Source organism: Cololabis saira, chromosome 14, assembly GCF_033807715.1.
Source record: "Cololabis saira isolate AMF1-May2022 chromosome 14, fColSai1.1, whole genome shotgun sequence".
NCBI classification, from domain to species: Eukaryota; Metazoa; Chordata; class Actinopteri; order Beloniformes; family Belonidae; genus Cololabis; species Cololabis saira.
In genome coordinates this window covers 13,838,984-13,865,199 of record NC_084600.1, presented here as the reverse complement: position 1 = coordinate 13,865,199, position 26,216 = coordinate 13,838,984, and the positions used below count along the sequence as shown (strand labels likewise).

Below are 26,216 nucleotides of genomic sequence, written 5' to 3'. Positions count from 1 at the left end.
CAGACTTTGATGACAAGCTGGTGACGATGATTAATTAAAATCAGGTGTGTTAAAGCAGGGAAACATCTAAAACATGCAGGACACCAGCCCTCGAGGACCAGGGTTGGTGACCCCTGCCGTAGACTGTAAAAAGCATTAGGTCACGTGACCTACTGCTGTCTGAAAACCAGTTCTCCGTTAAATATCAGATTTGATTTGTCTCATACTTTGTACTGGAATGAAAATAACATCAAATCTGACTTTATTTTAGCACATCTCATTCTTTTAAACTTAAGCAGCTCTATGACGCTAGTCAGGACAAGAATTAAGGCTTCCTGTGCAATGCGAGACCTCTATTATGAGATAATTTCATTTCACTTTGTGTTATGTGCATCAGGACTGGCATGTGGAGGTTTTATGACGGTGACAGCCCCTGAATTATGGGCTGTGACGGCTCTAGGGCGGCATCATCATCATCATCATCATCATCATCATCATCATCCCCCTCATCAACATCATCATCATCATCAGGTCATCAGGTCATCACTCACAGTAGACGGTCAGGCTGATGGTTTCCATGGTGCTGGTGTTCAGGTAGGAGTTCTCCGCCAGGCACCTGTAGTCTCCGGTGTGCAGGCGGAGGATCTCTGTGATGGTGTACTGGGGTCCGGTGTGGACCTGGGAGTTGTTGTAGAACCAGAGGTACCGGCTGGCCGGGTTGGACTGGGCCTGACACAGCAGAGAAACAGTCTCTCCCTCCAGAGCCGAGTATCCTCGCTCTGCTGTTCTGGACGGAGTCACGACGATCTGAGGAGCGTCTGGACCGACTGAGGAAGAGGAACAACATGAATATAGACGAGAGCTGAAGCTCACAGATGTTTTGTTGTATTCACAAAATGCCTCTTTTAGCTTTTATTTGTTTGATCTGCTGAGGGAAGTTGAGCAGGTTGGGTGGAAATTTAAGGGAAGTTAGAAATGTCACAGTATATTCTTAAACATAAAAAGAGCAAAAAGAAGTTTTCACAAAAGAACGGACCACTTGGGCGAGTTTTCATCAAACAAAACTGTTATTCTGTGTCACACAATAACATTTACGTTTATTGAACTGTATTTAAAGGGGACCTATTATGGCATGTAATACCTATTTTAAACAGGCCTTAAATGTCTTAAAAACAAGCTTTTGATTTTGTTTTTGTTTTGTTTTTTGTTTTTGCTAAATAAATTAGAAATTCAGCCTCTGAGCCATGTCTTTATCTTCCCATTCTCTAACCTCATTATCTATGCGGGATTCTGAGTGGGCGGGGCTATGATAATGAGGCTCTGTGCTGATTGGCTGCCTGAATGACGCGATACACCGCTACGGAAAAATGGTGGAAGCTCCGGCCGGCGGAGTTAGTTGTGGGCGTGGTTTCACGCATCGGAGGCCAACCTATGTAAATCACATTTTGGTTACGTGACGAAAGGGAGCAGAATCTGAACGGCTCGTAGAAGTCACATCACACTGGACGGCTCATCCGGGCGGCTGTACAGACACTGCAGAATTTGGTTGCTTTCCTCCTTCTCTTTATATCTCTCTCACTTTATATCATGTCGCAGTGGATCAAGCCTTTTCTTTTAGCCCATTTACAACCCCAGAGGTGTGCAAAGCCCTCAAACTTTTAGATATTAGCAAATCAGCCGGCCCTGATAAAATGGAACCTTACTTCTTAAAGCTAGCGGCGGACTGTATTGCTCCTCCTTTGACTCAACTATTTAATCTCTCGTTGGATACAGGTGAAATCCCCCACATATGGAAATCTGCTTTTGTTCTTCCCCTGTTAAAAGGCGGAGACCCTACTGTTTTAAATAACTACAGGCCGATTTCTAAGTTGTCCGCCCTGGTGAAGGTTTTAGAATCTCTTGTAAGTGAACAGCTCAAGGAGTTCTTGTCTTCAAGTGACATCCTATCTGATTTCCAATGAGGGTTTCGAAAAAAGCATAGTACAGTGACAGCGGCTCTAAAGGTAGTCAATGATTTTATTGAATTTTTAGACAACAAGCAGTACTGTGCAGCCCTTTTTATTGACCTATCCAAAGCCTTTGATACAGTGGACCATGTTACGGCTCGCTCCTCTTCACCTTCACATCCACCCCTCCCCCCTCACTGATTGCTCCATGGCTCAGCCCAGCACACCTGATGTCCCTCACCAATCTTCACACCAGCCTGCCATCTACAATCAACCACTGCCAGTATAAAGACCCAGTCTGCACTTCATTCCTCGCCAGAGCTTCACCTGTCTACACGTATGGTAAAGTACTACAGGCCAGCCTACAGTTTAGCTCTCTAAAGTTGTAGCAGAACTATTTAGCCTCACAGCTATTGCTAAGCTGTTAGCTTCATGCAGTTGCAGCCTTTGTTTTTCTCCTGCTGTGGTTTTTTCACCACTGACCCCGTTCTTCTCTTCTCCTCAGTTCTCTGGATTTCTACGCTGAGCTGCGGTCACCTGCGGAGCCCACACCCCACTCCAACCTCCTCATCACTGCTTTTGGCCTCTTAAATAAATAAGCCCACGGGCTTCACCAAGCTTACGTCTCCTCGTTGCTGTGCGCTTGGGTCACACTCACTAGCCATAACAGTAAGCTCTGGCCAAACTGACCCAGCCAGCATGACGGATAGGACTCCGCCCTTGACCCCGCTTCAGGCCCAGGAGGCTAAATTGGCTCAACACTCTCGTCTGCTATCCGAGGCCTCTACGGTCATTGCAAACATGAAGACTGATCTCCAAGCGGTTTTAAGTGCTCAGCAGGCCCAGGCCTCTTCCCAGCAGACCCAGGTCAGCCGTCTCGCCACCTCAGTCCAGGCCCTCACTGACCAGGTCGCCGCTCTCATAGCACAGACCGCTCCTCCGATTCCAGCGCCCAGGCCCAACTTAGTCCCTGAGCCAGACACGCCTCCACCACGGGAGCCCCATCTTGTCGCTCCGGCTCTCTACGATGGGTCATTCGCTCTCTGTCGGGAGTTCATAATGCAGTGTGAATACGTTTTTGATCTACAACCTAGCATGTATTCCACTGCCACTGCTCGCATAGCTTACATTGCTAATCTGACCACGGGGCAGGCTCGTCGGTGGGTTATGGCTAGTCGAGAGGGCTCTGCACCCTATATGCAAGACTATGCAGCCTTTATTGAGGAATTTAGGACTGTTTTCGATCATGATGTCCATGGGCAGGATGCCGATTCAGCTCTTTCCGCCCTCCAGCAGGGTTCTGTCTCTGTGGCAGAGTATGCCACAGAATTTCGCATCCTTGCAGCTCGCTGCAAATGGAACGAGGCCGCATTATTCAGTGCTTTCCGGCGGGGCTTGGCAGAGCCTGTGAAGGACGCCTTAGCCGGTAGAGAGAGGCTTAGTACCTTGAACAAGCTTATCTCCCTCTCCATTTCTCTTGATGAACGTCACCGGGAGCGCAAGCGAGAGAGGGCTCACCACAGTCGTAATGTACCCAGGCCACTCGCTCCGCCTCCGGTCAGCTTTGAACGGCCTGTCCAGGTCTCCCCTTCAACTTCTTCAACTTCTGCTGCGGAAGAGGAGCCTATGCAGTTGGGACGAGCTCGCTTGACTCCTGCAGAACGTGAGCACCGGAGACTACAGGGGCTCTGCATGTATTGTGCTAGCTCCGCACACTCTGTTGACTCATGCCCAATCCTGTCTTCCAGAGCCTCCTCAGCTCGGCAGTCAAAAGACAGGGCTCACCCGCTCGGGGGTTCCGAGTGAGCCGCTTGGTTAACCCCCAGTCCCTCTCCAGTAAGGCCAGGTTCATTGTCACTCTTGCCTGGCAGGGAGGGACGCTCACCACTCCGGCGCTGATCGACTCTGGGGCTGATGAGAGCTTTATTGACCATCGCTACGCCATGGAGGTGGGTCTCCCCATTGCACCTCTGGAGAGGTCACTCTCAGCATTCGCTCTGGATGGACACCCTATGGGGCCCGTCACCCACCGGTGCGACTCACTCACCCTTACGGTCTCTGGTAACCATGTGGAAGACATCCGCCCCTACATTATCAACTCTCCTGATATGCCATTCATCTTAGGCAGACCTTGGCTGGAGCTCCACACCCCTCACGTCTGTTGGAGCTCGGGCCGCATTCTCAGCTGGAGCATTCCCTGCCATGCCCGCTGCCTTCGGTCCGCCCAGACGCCTTCCCCGGTTAAGCGGCCCAGTCCTGTTCCTCCTGATCTCACCAAGGTTCCCGCTGAGTACCACGACTTGGCAGTGGCCTTCAGTAAGGAACGCGCCTGCACCCTTCCTCCCCACCGACCTTATGACTGTGCCATTGAGCTCCGTCCTGACGCCCAACTTCCAGTGAGTCGCCTCTACAATCTCTCTCTACCTGAGAAGGGGGCTATGGACCGTTACATAAATGACTGTCTGGCTGAGGGTCTTATTCGCCCTTCCACATCTCCGGTGGGAGCAGGGTTCTTTTTCGTCAAGAAGAAGGGTGGGGATCTGAGGCCCTGCATAGACTACCGGCAGCTCAACAACATCACAATCAAGAACAAATACCCTCTCCCCCTCATGAGCTCCAACTTCGAACCCCTCGTTGGTGCTACCATCTTCACCAAGTTGGACCTCCGGAATGCGTACCACCTTGTGCGTATCCGTGAGGGGGATGAGTGGAAGACCGCCTTCAAAACCCCCCGTGGACACTACGAATATTTGGTCATGCCCTTTGGACTCACCAACGCACCCGCAGTCTTCCAGGCTCTTATGAATGACGTGCTCAGGGACATGCTAGAGGTATTCGTGGTCCTCTACCTGGATGACATCCTTGTGTTCTCCCGGGGCCTCCAGGAACATGTCCAGCATGTCCGCATGGTCATTCAACGCCTCTTGGAGAACCGCCTTTTCATTAAGGCTGAGAAGTGTGTCTTTCACTCACCTTCTGTGGAGTTCCTAGGACTCATTGTTGAGGATGGCTGCATTCGTCCTGACCCCCGCAAGGTTCAAGCAGTCGTCGACTGGCCTCAACCCACCACCCGCAGACAACTCCAAGGTTTCCTAGGATTTGCAAACTTCTATCGCCGTTTTATTCGGAACTACAGCCGCATAGCTGCCCCCCTTACTCAACTCACCTCTACTCAACGTCCCTACATCTGGACACCTTCTGCCGACGCCGCCTTTGCTGCCCTCAAGAAGCACTTCACCACAGCCCCAGTCCTCCTCCATCCTGACCCCTCCAGGCCTTTCATAGTGGAGGTAGACGCTTCAGAGGTAGGCATAGGGGCTGTCTTGTCCCAACGGTCAGCAGAGGACCAGAAGCTACACCCCTGTGCTTTCTTCTCCCGTCGGTTTAGTTCAGCAGAGGGGAACTACGATATCGGGAATAGAGAGCTGCTAGCCGTGGTGGCAGCCTTTGAGGAATGGCGCCACTGGCTTGAGGGCGTGGAGGAGCCCACAGTTGTCTGGTCTGATCACAAGAATCTAACCTTCATCCGGGCTGCCAAGCGCCTTAACTCTCGTCAGGCAAGATGGGCACAGTTCCTGGATAGGTTCAACTATATCCTTACCTACAGACCTGGCTCCAGTAACACTAAGGCTGATGCTTTGTCCCGACTCCACGCACCTGAGAAGTCCTCGTCCGAGCCTGAGCCCATTATCCCTGCTTCTCGTGTCATAGGGGTGGTCACGATGAACATCGAGGCAGAGGTCAAACGGGCCCAACATGCTGAACCCGGGCCGGACGACTGTCCTCCTCGCCGCCTCTTCGTTCCCCAGTCGGTGCGGTCTCAAGTGCTGCTGTGGGGCCATACCAGCAAGTTTGCTTGCCATCCCGGATTCCAACGGACCCTCTCCTTCCTGAGCCGGCGGTTTTGGTGGCCGTCCATGAGAGCTGACGTCCGGGAGTTTGTCGCTGCCTGTGCCACCTGCTCCAGAGCCAAGGCGTCACATCAGCCACCAGCTGGACTTCTACGTCCTCTTCCTGTGCCCAGTCGTCCTTGGTCTCACATCTCCTTGGACTTCGTGTCCGGGTTTCCCCCTTCCCATGGAAACACCGTCATTCTCACCGTAGTGGACCGGTTTTCCAAGGCTGTTCACCTGGTAGCACTTCCTAAGCTCCCGTCCTCGGCTGAGACGGCTGAACTCCTCACCCAGCATGTATTCCGGCTCCATGGACTTCCCAGTGACATTGTTTCTGACCGGGGGCCCCAATTCACGTCCCAGGTCTGGCGAGCCTTCTGTAGGGAGATCGGCGCCACTGTAAGCCTCTCCTCAGGGTACCACCCACAGACCAATGGCCAGGCGGAACGGACCAACCAGAGTTTGGAGTCTGCCCTTCGCTGCGTTTCTGCTCTCCATCCCACCTCCTGGAGCAAGGATCTACCCTGGGTGGAATACTCAATCAACACCCTGACCTGCTCCGCCACTGGGACGTCTCCGTTTGAGGCATCACTGGGTTACCAACCCCCACTCTTCTCTCTCCAGGAGTCTGAGGCCTCTGTCCCCTCTGTCCAGGCCAACTTCCGGCGATGTCGGCGGGTGTGGAAGGAGGTTCGCGCTGCCTTGGTACGCTCCAATAAGCGCTCCTGCCGTGGGGCCAACCGTCGCCGCACTCCGGCACCGGTGTACCAGGCCGGACAACAGGTCTACCTCTCCTCTGCCGATCTACCGCTCCAGGTATCCTCCAGGAAGCTGGCTCCGCGGTATGTCGGTCCCTTTGAGATTGACCACGTCCTGAGTCCAGCGGCTGTGCGTCTCAAGCTTCCGGTCTCCATGAAGCATGTGCATCCCGTGTTTCATGTGTCCAAGGTCAAGCCTGTCTCCTCAAGCCCTCTCATGCCCTCCGCCCCAGCCCCTCCGCCTCCTCAGATGGTCGACGGTCATCCCCAGTGGACTGTTAGAGGGCTGCTGAAGGTGCGGCGGCGGGGTCGTGGGTTCCAGTACCTGGCGGATTGGGTGGGTTACGGCCCAGAAGAACGCTGCTGGATCTCCAGGAAGCTCATCATGGATCCCTCTCTCCTGCGGGACTTCTACCGGGCTAACCCCGACGCTCCCGGACGGTCGCCAGGTGGCGCCCCTCGGAGGGGGGGTCCTGTTACGGCTCGCTCCTCTTCACCTTCACATCCACCCCTCCCCCCTCACTGATTGCTCCATGGCTCAGCCCAGCACACCTGATGTCCCTCACCAATCTTCACACCAGCCTGCCATCTACAATCAACCACTGCCAGTATAAAGACCCAGTCTGCACTTCATTCCTCGCCAGAGCTTCACCTGTCTACACGTATGGTAAAGTACTACAGGCCAGCCTACAGTTTAGCTCTCTAAAGTTGTAGCAGAACTATTTAGCCTCACAGCTATTGCTAAGCTGTTAGCTTCATGCAGTTGCAGCCTTTGTTTTTCTCCTGCTGTGGTTTTTTCACCACTGACCCCGTTCTTCTCTTCTCCTCAGTTCTCTGGATTTCTACGCTGAGCTGCGGTCACCTGCGGAGCCCACACCCCACTCCAACCTCCTCATCACTGCTTTTGGCCTCTTAAATAAATAAGCCCACGGGCTTCACCAAGCTTACGTCTCCTCGTTGCTGTGCGCTTGGGTCACACTCACTAGCCATAACAGACCACACATTATTATTGCAAAGACTCACCAGTGTAGGACTATCAGGAAAGGCTGTCTGCTGGTTTGAGAATTACCTATCTGGCAGATCTCAGTGTGTACAGGCAGAAGGCATCCTGTCTAGCCCACTTGATGTATCCAAGGGTGTGCCTCAGGGATCGATTCTGGGACCTTTACTATTTATTATTTATATCAACGGTCTCAGTCAAAATGTTCCCACGCTAGGTTTCATTTGTATGCAGACGATACAGTTCTGTACTGCTCCGCCCCTACCCCTACCCAGGCTCTCTGTTATTTACAAGAGGCTTTTAATGTTGTGCAACGCACCCTTGGTGACCTTAAACTTGTCTTGAATATTGATAAGACTAAGCTTATGATGTTCTCAAACAAAAGGTCTAAGCCTGTGAATATCCCCTGTATCACCTCGTCCCAGGGCTTTGAGATTGAGACTGTGTCCCAAGTATCTGGGCATTCTGATCGATGACTCTCTCTGTTTTAAGCCACAAATTCATCAACTTGTTAGAAAACTTAAGTTGAAACTGGGGGTTTTCTTCAGAAATAGGGCATGTTTTTCTTTTGATGCTAGGAAGAGGTTGGTTGCAGCCACTTTTATGTCTGTGCTGGATTACGGTGACATTCTGTATATGCATGCATCTTCTCAATGCCTCCACTCGCTTGACACTGTTTATCATGGTGCATTGAGATTTATTACGGATATGAAAGCCCTCACTCACCATTGTACATTGTATGCCCGGGTGGGTTGGTCGGCCTTGTCCACTCGAAGGCTCAACCACTGGTACATTTTCGTCTACAAGGCTATTCTTGGTCTGATTCCAATATATTTACAGTCATACATTGACCGTAAAGAATCAGGAGGCTACCATCTACGCTCTCAGGAGCGTCTGCTACTATCTGTCCCTAGAGTGCATACCGAGCTGGGAAAGAAGGCCTTCAGGTATGCTGCGCCTTCCTCCTGGAACCAGCTGCAAAACACCTTGAATCGCAGAGAACTGGTCTCACTTAATGCTTTTAAATCGCTCCTGACAGATCTTGAGATGTCCAATTCTGACTGCAAATGCTATGAGTAATGTCAACAGTGTTTTGTTTTGTTATGTGTCGTGTCATATGTCCTGTTACTGTGTTGCTGCCTTTCTTGGACAGGACCCTCTTGTAAAAGAGATTTTTAATCTCAACGAGTTTTTGTTTCCTGGTGAAATAAAGGTTAAATAAAAATAAAAATAAAATAAAAATATATGTTAAAGCAAGAGAAAACGTGTTTTTCATAATAGGTCCCCTTTAAAATGTTCTCAAATATTCAATAAATTAGTGAAACTTGATTTTTAAAAACAAACACACTCACAGATGGCGTCCACCCAGACGGGGTCAGAGTCCTCCGAGCTGACGGCGTTGCTGGCGGCGCAGCGGTACCTGCCAGAGTGGGTGCGGTTGATGTCAGTCATGCGGATGATGTCCTCACCGCCCTCGGCGAAGGTCGTGAAGTTGCCCCAGCTCGTTTCACGCTGCCACTCGTACTGGATCGGTCCCGTCCCGTTTCCCACGATGCAGTGCATCCATAAGGTAGATCCTTCCACTGGAGCATCGCTCAGCAGGAGGTGAGGCTTGCTGACAGGAACTACATTCAAGACAGAATCAGCCATCCAGGGCTCTTTGATTGGTTAATTAAAACATCACATGATATTTTAAAGGTTTGACTGACGAGCACAAACCAGGCCCATCAAGGACGTGACAGATGTAGCACTAAACCACCTTGACCTGTTTATAAAGTGTTTCTTCACACTTTCATCTGCATATTTTCCTTCGTCATTGTTGCACAAGTAGATTTTAATTAACCTCTTTTGGGGTTAAAGTTTCTTTTCATAACTTTTAAGTATATTTTACACTGAGTAATCTTTCTGCATTCACTTTTGTGAAGTTTTGCCAATAGCAGGCTTGAATATTGATTATTTTCCTGGAGTCTTCATATGTTGTGGAACAGCTTTGAGCTATTTACATAATTATCTTATTTTCTAATAATTAATTAATACATTTTTCTCCTGGGTTTTATATTGAATTAAATGTATATCCAATTAAATGTATGCATCATTTTATTATTTAATTATGTAATTGTCTTAAATAAATTATATATTTATGTACTTCCAATTTTATTTATTACATTGTACATGTATTCAATGATTGAATTAATTAATTATTTATTTATTTAATATTGACTGTTTCAGCGTTCCATAAATTTATTGAAGTATTTTAAATTGTTTTAATTGAACATCTGAGCCCCTGACGAAGTAAGTACAACATAATGAGACCTTTAACTCCCAAACATTACCTACAATTCTGATATTAAAGCCTCTAATTTATCAACTTTAAGCCTGGTGTCAATAATGGGTCAGTTTCATGACCCGACTGGATTTTTCTTGTCAAGTTACTGTACAAAGAAGGAACGTAGTAAAATGTATTTGAATCCACTCAATAATGACACCACATCTAAATGCCTAAATCCTGAAAGAGTCGAGGAACTTTCTGAGCAATAAAAGTGCATTTTTCAAGCACTTAAATTATATTTAACATGTTTTTTCCACCTAAACAATTTAAAACTATAACTTTTTCAGAAATGTAAGGAACACTATGATTGTCTGTTGCACATTTATCTAGTTTAGAACAAAAATATATCAGGTAACTGCAGTGTGGGTGAGCACCGACCCAGCGTGAGGCTGCAGGACTTGGGCCGGGCCAGAAGCGGGTGCTGGGCGTGGCAGTCGTAAGGCTTCTGGTGTTGAGCGGTACCGTAGGGAAGCACCAGGATGCTGGAGTTTCCCTGGGCACCTCTGCTCTGGACCCCAGGACCCTCCCACCACAGCAACGCTGCCGGCGCCCCACCATCCCAGGAGCAGGACAGGATCAGCAGCTGCCTGTCATCCGTCACGTTGGCAGCACACAGCGGCTCTGCAGAGGGAAGGTCTGGAGTCGGAGAAGGAACATGTAAAAGATCCACAAAAAAGCAAAGATTTAGTTCCTTTATTTTGTGTTTTGGACTCACATGTGTGCGCGCTGCACTGGGCGGGTCGTTCCAGCGCCGGGTGAGACCCTCGGCATGTGAAGGAGCTGCTGTTGGCGTTCAGACCTCCAGAGGGCAGCAGGATATTGGAGTGTTGCCCCGTTTCAGCCTGGTGCTGCCCGGCAGGTACCAGGTCTCCGGTCCAGTGCAGGGAGGGGGGTGGGAACCCCCCGGGCCAGGAGCAGAGCAGCCTCAGGGAGCTGTGGTTCAGAGCCGGCTCCACGGAGCAGGAGGGGGGGCCGCCGGGGGGGTCTGCAGGGAGGGGAGGAACAAGCATCATCATCATCAACATCCGCATCATTATCATCAGCATCCGCATTATTATCATCAGCATCATTAGCATCATCATCATCATCATCATCATCATCCGCATCAGCATTATCATCCGCATCATCATCATTAGCATCATCATCCGCATCAGCATCATTATCATCAGCATCCGCATTATTATCATCCTCATCATCATCATCATCATCATCATCATTATCATCCGCATTATTATCATCAGCATCATTATCATCAGCATCAGCATCATTATCATCCGCATCATCAGCATCATCATCCGCATCAGCATCATCATCATCAGCGTCAGCATCATCATCATCATCATCATCATCATCACCATCATCAGCGTCGTCATCGTCATCATCATCATCACCATCATCAGCGTCATCATCATCATCATCATCAGCGTCAGCATCATCATCATCATCATCATCACCATCATCAGCGTCATCATCATCATCATCATCAGCGTCAGCATCATCATCATCATCAGCGTCATCATCATCATCATCATCATCATCATCATCATCGTCAGCATCATCAGCATCATTATCATCATCATCATCAGCGTCATCATCATCATCATCATCATCGTCAGCATCATCAGCATCATTATCATCATCATCATCATCAGCGTCATCATCATCATCAGCGTCATCATCATCATCATCCGCATAATCATCATCATAATCATCATCATTATCATCATCATCATCATCCGCATCATCCGCATCAGCATCATCATCATCCCCCTCATCAGCATCATCATCATCATCATCATCATCATCCTTATCTTCAGCAGCATCATCATCAGCATCCGCATCATCATCATCATCATCATCATCATCATCATCATCATCATCATCATCAGCATCATCATCATCAGGTCATCACTCACAGTAGACGGTCAGGCTGATGGTTTCCATGGCGCTGGTGTTCAGGTAGGAGTTCTCCGCCAGGCACCTGTAGTCTCCGGTGTGCAGGCGGAGGATCTCTGTGATGGTGTACTGGGGTCCGGTGTGGACCTGGGAGTGGTTGTAGAACCAGAGGTACCGACTGGCCGGGTTGGACTGGGCCTGACACAGCAGAGAAACAGTCTCTCCCTCCAGAGCCGAGTATCCTCGCTCTGCTGTTCTGGACGGAGTCACGACGATCTGAGGAGCGTCTGGACCGACTGGAACGAACAGCACACAAGCAGAAATCTGTCCACAGCATCACCAAAGACAATACCACTGGTTACCACGGGAACCGAATGCTTACACATGACGTCCAGCCACAGGCGGTCAGAACTCTCAGTGTTGACGGCGTTGCTGGCGACACAGCGGTACCAGCCCGTGTGGTTCCGGGCCACGCTGGTCACGTTGACGATGCTGCTGGTACCGTCCGTGAAGTTTGCGATGCTTCTGTTTTGATCCTCATGCTGCCACAGGTACCGGACCGGCTCGGTCCCGTTGTCCACGCTGCATCGTAGCCACATCGTGGATCCTTCCACCGGAGATCCATCGCTCACCAGGAGGCTCGGTTTGCTGACGGGGACTGCAAAGACAGCGTGGCATTTGTGTAGATGCATGTTCTGACTTTACTACAGATTCAAATATGGAAGTAAATCAGTGTCATGGGATTTTGAAAGAAAAAAGTGATTGAACTTCTAGATACATTCAAAACAGAATCAGCCATCCAGGGATCTTTGATTTGTCAATAAAAACATCACATGACATTTTAAAGGTTTGACTGACGAGCACAAACCGGGTCCATCAAGGACATGACACATATGCCACCACACCACCTTGACCGGTTTATAAAGTGTTTCCCCCCACTATCATCTGCACATGTTCCTTCACCATTCTTGCACAAATAGATTTTAATCAACCTCCTTTGGGGTAAAAGTTTCTTTACATAACTTTACGTATGTTTTGCACTGTGTACTAAATCTGTCTTCATTCTCTTTTGTGAGGTTTTGCTAAGAGCAGGATTGAATGTTGATTATTTTCCTGGGGTGTTCATATGTTGTGGAACAGCTTTGAGACACTTACATAATTATTATCTTATTTTCTAGCCCTGAATATTTATGCATTGAAATTATGTATCTGACTGTTTTTCAATGTTAAAATATTCAACAGCAAAAAATTTAGCAAAACAACCCCAACGTCCGGGAACCCAAGGAAGAGCAATCGATTCAAGATTCCAGATCGGGAGCGTGCGTCAAGCAGCGGCTTTATGCGCTATGAAGAGAAAATTATGGAGAGAAAATCAACTCAAAACATTTGTGTGTGCGTAGCTACTACTTCATTTGTGCGTAACTTGTTTGAAGTTATGGAAAGACGATAATTACAAATTCAAAAAGCCTCCTACACACAAAGCTGTAGATCAAACAAATGGTTTTGAGACTCTTCACGCCTCCAAGAAGCCTCACAGATTCATCCTACATGGTGCATTTCCGAGTCCGGCCTTATTTCCCATTATATTTTAATGTAATTGCAATGCATAAATATTCACGGCTAGAAATTCCATCCCTTTTTTCTCTTTTTCTTCAAAATCCGATGACAAAGAAATACTTCCATATTAAAATATATTTTCCTTTTTTGTTATGAAAATCTTATGTATTATATCATATTTACAACTCCCTCTTCACATAGCTGACAGGATATTATCAAGGTCTAGACAACGGCACAGTTTCCTGGCATTTGCAGTAACTGGAATCATCTGACTGAGCTTATATGATGATTTCAATCACTTCCTTTCCACTGAGCTCCTCTTTAGTTTGGACATACAGCGAATCCCTGAGCTGGGAAAACTGAATGAACTGAGCTCTCTTCCACTCTTGCAGGCCTCCTCATGACACCTGACCTCCAGAGTTTGCCTCTTTACCAAGGCAGCAGCATCTCTTGCTCTGTATAGCTCAAACAGGGTGTCTGCAAAAATGTGTCACTCTTTTTATCCACGGAAAAACACAAGAGTGAGGCCAGGCCTTCACTGAGACGTTGTGTGGATGTGTTCCTGTCATGTGGGGAACTGTCCCTCCTGGGTCTCAGATACGTCGTCGTGTTTTCTATTGATGCCAGATCATGTGGGGTACGGTGCGTATTTACCGACTGGTGCCATGGCAGGGCTATTGATCCATGTCAGCAGCGCAATAGCTAATGGGATATCTGTAAAAGTTAATTTTCCATCTGTACAACTGCAAGAAGTTCAGCTGTGGTGTGACGTAATTTTCAGTTCCGACCTCCAACTCACGAAGTCAATGCAAAGCACCATGGGATTCTAAAACGTCAATGAAACTCGCTAAAAAAAAACGTGTTGATGAAAATAAAGCATGTAACAAGCCACAGAGCAGGGAAGGAAGGAACATACAGGAACAACATGGTGGAGGGGAACAGACAAACGAAGAAGCTGAAGAGACACATGCAATAAAACAATCAAGGATTGAAAAAGAATTAGAACAAGAAATACTATTTAAAGGAGCATGAGGCAGGATTTATGAAAAAAATTAATGTACGTTTTAAGTTTTCTAGTAATAATGTTAGATGAAGTGTTCCAAACCAAAATGAATGAGCCCTCTAGCGTATCTCTCCGTTGCCTTGAACAGGCTGTGTGCTGCAAAATGTGCTGCAATTCGGACTCCGAATTTCCCGCGCTGTCCTGTGGATGTGACGTCACATGACGCTGCATGCACGTTCTCCCCGTTCTCCCGTGCCGGCTTCACTGTTGGCTGCAGTACCCCCGACGGCCGTCGTGGTGAAGGGTGGCGCTAGAGAGTCTCATTTCTTAAAAGGAGCCTCATGCTCCTTTAAAACCCTGATACCATGACTCTGAGGCATTTGTCCAAATGTAAATATGCGTGGAATGAAATACTTACCTGGAACTTAATTTGCTAATTCGTTTTGTCCGACAAATACATTTTTTTTTAGTGACTTAATTTTTTTATGTTCTTTCTTCCTTGTGATAAAACTTCCCTGCCGGATGTATGTTTTATTGTATGATTGTCATGGCATTTCAGGTGAGTCACGCCTCCCTTTTTAACATCATCTGATAAATGACGAGTCACACACACCATCTTGTGACTCTGATGAAGACGGAAGGATTGCCGAAACATGTCAGTGATTAAAAAAACCTAAAATTGATTTGTCGGACAAAAAGAAGTAGCAAATTAAATTGTAAATCCTTAGACAAAATGAACTTTATTCAATGATTACCTCGAACTGTGAGGTGCACGTAGTTGTAGTGGACTACGGCTTCCTGCTCGGTGTCGTAGAAGGCCTGGCAGGTGAAGAGGCCGTGAGCGGCCAGCGGCAGCTTCTCGATGCTCACGGCTGCGCTGTCCGGGATCAGCCTCGGCCGTCCCAGCGTCTCAGCCAGCTTCTGGAACCTCGGCCCTCTCCCCAGGTCGTACACCACTGCTTTGATGGTTTCAGAGCCGGGCTGGGTGAAGCTCCACATGTATACGTCAGGTAAGGTGGACCCACATTCCAGGACGGCTGCTTGGTCCACTACCCCGTACACACTAGCGTCATGATACACCACCTCCCCCGTGTGATTTATCTGCAGGGCTGAAGAGGAGACGATACAGGGACGTGCCTTGCAAATGTGCACGTAAGGAACATGAGAAGGTGGTGTCATGTGTCCTGCTGAAGTTCAGCTGAGAGACTAATTACATTTTAATCTTCAGAAAAGACTGTCATACTTTAATATCGGATTCCTAAACAAATGGTTTTGGCTCTTTTACCACATTTAGTTGCTTTATCAGTCACAGCAGCTGCAATAAACAGCGTCTCACTGTTATGTTGGTCTTTTCTTAGGTGAGACTTGAAGGAATATAAAAGTCCTTTTTAAGTTTAATCTTCAATTTGGGGCAAATGTAGACCCAGACAAGTAGATTTATCTATTATGTTTCTGATTCTGTAAATAAGTATAATTACTAATAAAGTATTTTCTTTTCTTGAAAAGATACATAATAAACATACATACATGCGTACATAGACATAGATACATACACGGATAGATATTTTGCCAGATAGTACGATGGATGAATGTTATCAGTAATTTTACAGCCCTTACCTTGTGCTCTGAAAGTGACTGGACTCATAGTAAGACAGAGAAAGGCCAAACCTAGTAGTTGGATCACCATGGTATCATGATGATCCCAAGTCCAGCACCCTCTTTATTCCCAAAGTGTAGTACGGATCAACGTTTTAGACCACGAAAACCTCAGACCTCAGACGTCTCTGCATGTATGGATCCAACTGGAGGCACCGACAGCAAATGAAATGGCCGGTACGAAACGATGGAGGCTCTCTGATTTAAGCTCAACCGCTCTCCTGTTCTTCCTTCCCTCTGTTCCTCTGTCTTTCTCGTGCAGGGTTAGAATAACACGGTGATACTGAGCTCATCTATTATACAAGGCGTTTGCATGGGTGAATAGTTTAGTCTTCCACACACACACGAGTGCGCAGTGATGCGCATACCTGTACATCACCTGTCAGAGCCAGGGCACGGGAACGTTCCTCCACTCAGAACCTTCACATTCATTTCCTATGATTCAAGATTTGGTTGTATTGTAAATGCACAGCTGAATTTGAGGCAGTGTTTTTGTCATGGTATATTGAACGGGCATGATCTTCAAAGAAAGCTGAACAATCATGAAATTTCACTGATCTGGGGTGGTTAAAAGATTTGCTAATGTTTGCATTCTGTTCTTGTTTACATTGCTCAATTTCTGGGGGAAATCGGATTGTAAATCTACACTTTACACTTTTTTAAGACCTGCATTCCCCTCTGATATTCCAATACAGTAAATCTTACACAATACTAAGCCCTACATGCCTCATTCCTCACTTATTTTCGCTGCAGTAAATCCTCCTTTCATACATGGGAAAAGGATGATGTGAGAGAGGCTCACAGGGTTGGATTACGGGTTCTGATCTGTATGGATAACTCTTTTTGTCTTTTTAATCGAAAAAAATATATTTTAATCTGACTGTGGAAGATGGTTTACCTTTTTCTTTTAGGAGTTTTTCATATTGAAACGGTGTGAGTAGCATCACACTTAAAATCTTAAAAGCTCTGTGGTCTTTGTAGTCATCACAGTCAGGCTGCATAACAAGACAGTTTCATGCACATCCTTACAGTATATATGTACTGTTTAATCCAGTTCTCTACAGCTTTAGGGACACGCACGACCCATCCCACCACCACATCTCAGTTCAGCCATTTCCTGCAACAGTTTTGTACTTTCCGTCCCTTCGGGAGAATAAAGGGCTGAAAAGTGAGGTCACGTTTGGGATTGTCAATAGGTTCCATGTTGGGCCTCTGTGAAACGATGTTAAACACCAGAAATGATAAATCGTCCTTATGATTCTGATGAACAGGTCTTTGTAACATCAGAGCTAATCTTTCAAGAACAAGATATCAGTGTGCACGCTCTGTATCCAGGCCAAGGCTAGTATTCACATCAGTAGATGTATTAATCAAATGGCCACGGCTAGATATCCATCCCAACTCTCAATGGTTATGCTCAGGGGGGTGAACGACCAACAGCCTTGGGCCTAAATGGGGGTCAGATCTGGGTCTTACATGGGGCAACCAAGTTCAAAACCTGCAACTTAACTCTACCAAGTAAACACTCAGCTAATTGTATTACTTACAGCAGTTCTGTCTTTTTTTAAATGTTATTTTCAATACATCAGACGGGGCTATTCACCTTGATTAGTGGATGTGTTGCTATGCAGATTGTATTTGCTCCAATATCCGACTTCTGGGGTAAATGGCCTGCACCAATAACTCCAGTCTTGTGAGGGAGCATGCTAACTTTTGTTAATATATGCTAAACACCTAATTTAACTGGAGAGATTGAATCACATCTGAAAGTTGATAAATGCTATTATTGTATATTCAAATTTGAACATGTTAAATTTACATTTCTTAAAGCAGCACAATGTAACTTTCAGCTTTTGTTGAGTTTGGCGGCTCCTATGGACAAAAGCGGTAGTGCTTTACCAGTAGTGTTGCAGGGTTCCTACCATGCTCCTCAAAGTTACATAGTGCCAGTGAAGGCGATACAGACCCCTCAGATCATGACAGAGGTTCATTAAACCTGTTGGAAGTTGATGTACCATCACAATGACTCTGGAAATATTAGATTAAGGTGGAAAAGTTACATAGTGCTGCTTTAAAAGGAAATAGGGAAAAGAAGAGAATTCAAGAGTAAAAGTTCAAACGCTCATCATTATTCTTCCCTTTATTTTGTTTTATTTAAACAATAAAACAAAATTTAGCTAAAAGTTACGAATGTCGAGTTGAAAACCAACTGGACATGAAAAACTGGAACTATATCTATTAAAAAAAAGGTTGGAAAAAAATAGCACTTTTGTTTTCTGTCAAATTAATTTGAAAAAGGAAAACACTCTGAGTTTGTTGTCATCGTTGTCGGGGAGAGGTGCATTCAGGTACGCAAGGTCTCGCAACTCAAACTGCTGTTTATCATCATTTTTATTAAATGCTAAAAACGTCAGTGTTCATCCAACGACAAAGAAACATAAAAGTCACAAATCTTCAGCAATATAAAGTTTTTCTTTTCTTTACAAAGAAAAAATAACATGAATGATAGAAAATACACGCACAGTAGAAGTATTACATTTAAACAATGAGGCAAAACCAAAAGGTAATGTCTGTTGATGACACAGGATGAGAAGAGCAGCCTCGGAGATAACGAAGGGAACTTATTACATTTTTTAAACATATCAATGAATACACCACATCAAAGGTCCCATCCAATCCCGTCCGATGGACGCAAACGTATCACATACTTTTTTTAAATGAACCTCCTCTAACCTAAAAGTTAAACATGGATCACATTCGTCCCTTTTCAAAGAACATGTAACATGATAAAGTACAGGACAATAAGAGAAAGACTGTTTCAAATGTCCAGCAACAACAGGTGACATGTCCTCGGAGCTCTGGAGCTGTCTGCGACGCTGCAGGTGATGCTGCCTGACAGTCCAGCTAGGTTGAAAAAAAAGTTTGTCCAACCTCCTCTTTGGAAGACCGGAGGAGAGCGAACATCACTTCAGACGTACTGCTCTTTGGGAAAAGTGTATGATGCCATTCCTGGGGGAGGAGAGGACATACCTGGCACAGAGGGGTATTTAAAGATAGTGGCGGTGTGTGAAGGAGGACCAAAGGAGTTATTTGATAAGGTGCTGCTGCTCGTTGCAGGTATTGTGTGTGTGGAGGGGTAGGGGTGCTGGGGCAGAAACGACAGGGGGGGGTTGATCGGAGGGGAGTAGGGCTCCGGGTAGTCCTCCTTATTACAGGCCAGTCTGTAGCTCACGTAGTCCGCTGTGTTTGGAAGCTCCTCGTAAAACCGTCCAGAATGCTGAGGAGAAATTAGAAACAATATTTATTTTAATAATCAAATAAAATGTTCACTTTGTGGGTAACATCTATATAAACCTCCCTGTCGGTCTGCGGATCTCTATGCTGTTTATGCTCTATGCTATTATGTTGAGTTCCCCCTAAATGCTGTTAAGAGACCAAAACTACGGTGGCCGAGACCCGCCTTGCGGAAAAATCAAAGAAACACTGCAAATAAAAAGAAACGCCGCTGCAAATAAAATAAACGCTTTGCAAATAAAATAAACGCTGAAAATAAAAACAAACGCCGCTGCAAATAAAAGAAACGCAGCTGCAAATAAAAAAAAAAACATGCAAATAAAAAAGCCACAACGGAAGTGAATTACCGGGGACTATTTTTGCTGATGCACCGGTGTTTATTACGTGAGAGGAGAAAAGAAGAAGAAGAAGACGTAAGTGAAAAGGAAGAAATAAAAAGAGCGAGGAATAAGAAGAACAACGAACGAGAAAACAAGTGAAAAGGTTAGTGTTCAATGTCGCTACGTGTAATTTTTAATGTGCAACACCGGTGCATCTGCAAAAATAGTCCCCGGTAATTCACTTCCGTTGTGGCTTTTTTATTTGCGTCGTTTTTTTATTTTATTTGCAGCATTTCTTTTATTTGCAGCAGCGTTTCTTTTTGTTTGCAGCGTTTATTTTATTTGCAAAGCGTTTATTTTATTTGCAGCGGCGTTTGTTTCTGTTTGCAGCGTTACTTTTATTTTCAGCAATGGCGGGTCTCGGCCACCGTACAAAACAGCTAGTTCTTATCCTCTATCAACAGAATTTCTCAATGCACCAGAGGCTCAGACGAGGTCCAAGTTCATGGACTCGAGAGTCCATCTTTTTGCAGATGATGTGGTGCTGTTGGCATCATTTTGCCACAATGCCCAGCTGTCACCTGAGCTGTTTAAAGTGGAGGATTTATGTGGCAGGGAAGACAATTAGCACCTTCAAAGCTGAGCCTACAGTTCTCACGCTTCCCACGTTGGGCCGAGGAAAGGAACAGAAAGGTAAGACTCTCTGGAAAAACGGTCTGATGCCCCTTTTCCACCGAACCGGTTCCAGACCTGGTTCTGGACCAGTGCTGGTTCTGGTTCACAACTCGTTCAACTTGAGAACCAGCTGAGAATTGGTTTGTTTTTCCACAGCTCGGGTGTTAAGGGGAGCCACGTCATTACGTCACTGCAAACGTCAGTTACGTTGCTGCGTTTGCGTTGGCGCGAAAATTGAAGCAACAATGTATTTGCTCTAACAGGACTTGGTCCACGTAACACCATCCGTGGACACATCTCTGGTTCTCCAGCTATCTAAACCACAGAGTCCAGCAAGTCAAGTCCGAAAACTTCATATCAGCCCCTCTCACCATCACCAAAGGGGTGCCTCAGGGTTCTATTCTAGGCCCAACACTATTCTCCATCTACATCAATGACATAACCAGGTTTGCCGGCAACTCAAAAATCCATCTATATGCCGATGACACCATCCTTTACTCTGTGGGCCCGTCCCTCCAGTCCGCTGCAGCCACACTACAACACAGCTTCACTTCCGTTGAACAGCACTTCCACAGTCTCCAGCTCCTCCTCAACACCAAAAAAACAAAATGCATTGTCTTTGACTGGAAACACACTCCCACCACTGTTCCTAAACTGTTCTGCGCCGACGGCTCTGAACTAGAGTTCGTATCCAGTTACAAATACCTTGGCCTCTGGTTGGACTCGTCCCTCTCTTTCTCCACCCACATCAAACACCTACAGTCCAAAATCAAAGCTCGTCTGAGCTTTCTCTACCGGAACAAGGCCTCCTTCACCCGTGCAGCCAAACACACACTCGTCAAAATGACCATTCTGCCCATTTTCGACTACGGTGACACCATTTATAGAATCGCACCTCACTCTACTCTCAGTAAACTGGACCCACTCCATCATTCCGCCATCCGTTTTGCAACTGGGGCTCCTTTCACCACTCACCACTGCGACCTCTATAACCTGGTAGACTGGACCTCCCTTCACACCAGACGGCTCCATTACTGGTTTCTGCTCATCTACAAATCTATCCTCGGCATTACTCCTCCCTACCTCTCCTCTCTTCTGCACCTCTCACAACCTGCCCGCACTCTAAGGTCCAGTGCCTTCATCAATCTCTCCATCCCCAAAGTCCGCACCACCTTTGGGCGCAATGCCTTCCGGTTCGCTGCAGCCTCTGATTGGAACACCCTACAAAAAACCCTTAAACTTTCTGTTCTCACTTCCATCTCCACCTTCAAACTACATCTTTTATTAAGTACAACCGACTCCTGCACTTGCCTTTAGTCCTCCTTCATGCATACTGACTGTTCTACTTGATTAATTGTTTTATCTTTTGTATTGTGTTTTAATGTCTTTTTGTGTATTTATATAACTTTGTTCTTTTTCATCTTAGCTCCCTCCCCTTACCCCCCTAGGCTGCACTTGTAAATAAGAAATTTGTTCTTAATTTGCTTGCCTGGTTAAATAAAGGTTAAATAAAAAATACAAATAAAAATCTCTAAAAGACAGGTTGTCTCCTCCTCAGACCCATGATGCTTTGCTGCATCCAGATTCATTCTTATTTGAAAATGTCTCCGTCTCCCAGTCTTGCTATTGCCGTTGGTCTTTCTTCTAGCCCAGCAAAGAGTTGGTTTCCACCTTGGAACCGGTTTTTCTGGCCCGGAGCCAGTTCTTTGTCAGTGGAAACAGAAAGCCCGGTTCCAGACTCAGCACTGAGCCAGAACCAGCCCTGGAACCGGTTTGGTGGAAAAGGTGTATCAGTTCACCGGTCGATCCAGATTATGGATACAAGAGGAAGAAAAATGTCCTCCTTAGAGATAGGGTGAGAATTTCACTCAAAGCAGAGTTACTGCTCCTCAACACTGAGAGGAAGTACTACGGGGATTTGGTTAGGATCGCCATGGATGTCTGGAATATGCCACAGGCATGTGAGAACAGGAGGAAGCCCCGAGGGTTAGGATTCAGACCCAGGACATGCTCTCAGACGTTTGGGAGGGGCTGTGAAAAGCAGCTGACCTTGTAACTTCAAAATCCTGTCTGAAGAGTTTGAGGAGGTGGAGAACTTTCAGTAAAATTTCTCAAGCTGATTTGATTTTTGTACATGTAAAAGACAAAAATTAAAAGAGAAGAAAACAAAACAAAGCAAAGAAAAAAAACAACAAAACAAAGAACGTAATACTTTAACACTTAACATCTTAATTTACATGTGCAAAAAGGAGTAGGAAGAAGTGTAAACTTATTTAATCCTACCCCATTCACTTATAATGTATTAACAAGTATTTATAATAACTAACTATACTATTATTATTCTCACACACTGTATTCACACACTTACCTATACATACATACATACACATAGTTGAGCTGTACTTTGTAAATACCAAATACAGAACATCAGTTACCTGGATGTCGTCACCGGGCCGTTTTTTAATGGGCTGAGACAGCGTCGTGGATTGAGAACCAGTTCTGGTCAAAGGAAAGAGAGTTTTAGCTGCAATGAAATGTATGAACTACAGAAAGCATCATGTGAGTGGAGAGGATGGTGAGATCATGTTTACGTACGATGATTTGTCTTTTCTCGTCCTTATTTTCAGCACCAGGACTGTGATGGTAATGCCAATGAGCACTCCAGCAGCCAATAATAAAGCAACTACACTGACAACATCACTCGTTGCGATCTGCGGTAGCGGCTTCTCTACAGAGGAAACACACACATTCATCAAAACTCAGAAACACGCTGACTGTGTACAGTAGACACATATATCCTAGGTCAGTGGTTCCCAACCTTTTTCGTTGGAGCCCCCCCTACTTGTGTCTAAGACCAGCCGGGCCCCCCCAAAAGAGTAAAGTGATTCGTTACAAACCTTTAATTGAAAAAAATGAACATTAATTATGTTTTTTTGATACATTTCTCTTTGGTTTACCCTGTATACAATATCTATGCAATATCTGTCTGTCTACCTCACACACATTCTACCTGCTTTTTTTTTCTTTCGCACTACTTTTATTTTCTATCGCAATGTATATACTGTCCTGTAATTATATATATATATTTTTTTACTTTTTACTTTTTTACCCCCTTCCCTGCATGTGTGTGTTAAGTTACTGCTGCTAACATGTGAGTTTCCCCATTGAGGGAGTAATAAAAGATGATCTTATCTTATCTCTTATACATATGACTTAATTTTGTGTCACCAATGTTTAAAATCCGCACAAAAAATAATTGCAAGGACATAAAAATTGTTTCTGAAAAATGTCTCAATATGAGAGCGAACATTTGTAAAATTTTTCTTTTAACAACCTGTCGGAGTAGTAGTATGATTAAATGTTGAATACGTTTTTAAGTTTTTATCCTGATAAATAACTTAGTATTTGAAAATGACCAAAATATATTTCTAAGTGGGTTTATACAGACTTGGATTACTGTATTCCATTAGGTGTGTTATTATGATTTTTTATTTATTTAACATGTGTAAAATATAATTTTTACAACTGCATATCCTCAAAGCAGATAAAGTTTTGCGCCCCCCCAAAGATCTCTGGCGCCCCCCCAGGGGGGGCCCGGACCCCAGGTTGGGAGACACTGTCCTAGGTAGTTCTACTATCAGTAGGAGGAGGGACAACCTTACCTGTAACGCTGACCTCCACAGAGGCTGATCTGGTCCCGATGCTGTTGGTTGCGTCACACACGTACGTTCCCTGCAGCTCGTATGTGACTGGCCCTTTAAACCTAAGGACGTTGTCACTGATCTCAGTGTTGCTCGGGATGGAGCCATTAATCCTGCAAAGCACACAGACCAACACACTGAGTGACGCGCTCATGTTGGCAAACCGAGGATCTAACCAGCCAAGCTTTGAATGTACAAGTTAAAATGTGGTATGCAAACGTTTGGGAATCCCATAATCACATTTTTTTTCTGTAAATCACTGAGAGTAGGATAGTGGCTGTTAGTAAGACCCACAACCTCTGATTAGAAATGTTTGTAAGAATGCAAGAAAAGTACATCAAAACCTCTGTAAAAGACCATCAGACTTTTGAGAAGTGCTGTTGCAACGAAGGTCCCTGCGCAAGTACGACCCCCAGAGGAAGAGCAATGAGAAATCACTGCTCAGTTTCAAAAGGAATCCAATCATATTAGCAGAAATAGCTTCTGAAATAACAAAAATGGAGGAGAAACAGCTCTGGGGGCATTTCTGTATCCACAGCTGAACCCAAACGATGTGCAGACTGAAGAGTCTCAACAAAGAGAGAGAAGTCACCCAGATACTGAGTGTTGTGCTTTTATCCCCATGCGAGTTGCAAGCTCGTAATGAGCTTTGCAGTCGACACTCACGCCGGTGAAAGGGGTTTTCGATGAGCCGGGATAATAAACTCTGCATCAACCTGTAAGCGCCCCCCCGTAGGAGAAAAACACCACGCAGACACAGGCTGAACATAATCGTGACCCGGGATGCCCAGTAAAGATTTTGCAGCTGTAAATAAATGTTTGCACATCATTTCAACGTTTGCACTTGTAGATCAGGTTTTGTCATCCTGTAAAAGAAATCTGCAGGAAAATTCCAGCTTTATGAATCCGTAGAAAAGGATCTTCATGGTTGTAAAAAAGATTCGTTCTTTTGCAACTGCGTGCAAGAAGTCATTTTGGCTCTTTTATAGAGGTATTTAAACCTCCAATTTGTGTGTCCAATCAGAAAGCAGGTGGCTTCCTGTCATCCCGCACTGCTGCAGACTCTTAAAGAGGAGTAGGAGTCACTATCAACTCAGTGATAGTAAAACAATAAAGTCGTGGCATTGACACGAACATCCCTGAAGATTTCATCCCGGCTGAAGTCCCCACGCTCGCCCCCCTACCTGGACAAACATGGTAATAGTCACGCTTCCATTACCCGTAGATTAAATATCATAAAAGGAAATCCTATAATGGAAACTGGAAAAAAACGTTCAACTATTAAATAACCTTCTTAGGATTCCAGGAAGTGTTTTTTGCCAAAGGTGGGCCTTGTCTTATAAAGCTAAAGTAATAAAAATCTAGTTTCAAACTGTTTTTGGCCTCATTTATATAATGTAGTTGTGCTATAACACTTCTGAATCATTATTCATTACATAAGGGCTTTTCCTCTGAATAACCATTTGAATGATCATCTGCAGATTCAGTCATGACCCCATAAAAAGAATGACTTTGTATGTGGAAGCAGCATCAGGACAGAGGAGCAGCATCAGGGTAGAGGAGCAGCATCAGGGTAGAGGAGCAGCATCAGGACAGAGGAGCAGCATCAGGGTAGAGGAGCAGCATCAGGACAGAGGAGCAGCATCAGGAGCAGCATCAGGACAGAGGAGCAGCATCAGGACAGAGGAGCAGCATCAGGGTAGAGGAGCAGCATCAGGACAGAGGAGCAGCATCAGGACAGAGGAGCAGCATCAGGACAGAGGAGCAGCATCAGGGTAGTGGAGCAGCATCAGGACAGAGGAGCAGCATCAGGGTAGTGGAGCAGCATCAGGACAGAGGAGCAGCATCAGGGTAGAGGAGCAGCATCAGGACAGAGGAGCAGCATCAGGACAGAGGAGCAGCATCAGGGTAGTGGAGCAGCATCAGGACAGAGGAGCAGCATCAGGGTAGTGGAGCAGCATCAGGACAGAGGAGCAGCATCAGGGTAGTGGAGCAGCATCAGGACCAGCATCAGGGTAGTGGAGCAGCATCAGGACCAGCATCAGGGTAGTGGAGCAGCATCAGGGTAGTGGAGCAGCATCAGGACAGAGGAGCAGCATCAGGACAGAGGAGCAGCATCAGGGTAGTGGAGCAGCATCAGGACAGAGGAGCAGCATCAGGGTAGTGGAGCAGCATCAGGACAGAGGAGCAGCATCAGGACAGAGGAGCA

At 46.0% G+C, this 26,216-nt stretch overlaps 2 protein-coding genes across 2 annotated transcripts in view; both read right to left on the bottom strand.

Annotated features, from left to right (window-relative positions):
- The window catches only part of LOC133460278 (V-set and immunoglobulin domain-containing protein 10-like 2), a 35,850-nt gene extending 19,802 nt beyond the window's left edge, over positions 1–16,048 (bottom strand). Inside the window, 4 exon segments of the mRNA XM_061740874.1 lie at positions 12,184–12,459; positions 15,117–15,484; positions 15,486–15,498; positions 15,979–16,048. Coding sequence (XP_061596858.1) covers positions 12,184–12,459; positions 15,117–15,484; positions 15,486–15,498; positions 15,979–16,048 — 727 coding nt within the window.
- Positions 16,049–18,351: 2,303 nt separating this feature from the next.
- nectin1a (nectin cell adhesion molecule 1a) overlaps positions 18,352–26,216 on the bottom strand; it is a 38,275-nt gene continuing 30,410 nt past the window's right edge. The window contains exons 7-10 of the mRNA XM_061740873.1: positions 23,969–24,120; positions 22,902–23,034; positions 22,742–22,805; positions 18,352–19,294 (exon numbers count right to left, since the gene is read on the bottom strand). Of these exons, the coding sequence (XP_061596857.1) occupies positions 18,986–19,294; positions 22,742–22,805; positions 22,902–23,034; positions 23,969–24,120 (658 nt within the window). The 3' untranslated portion in view covers positions 18,352–18,985. The remainder of the gene's footprint in view (positions 19,295–22,741; positions 22,806–22,901; positions 23,035–23,968; positions 24,121–26,216) is intronic.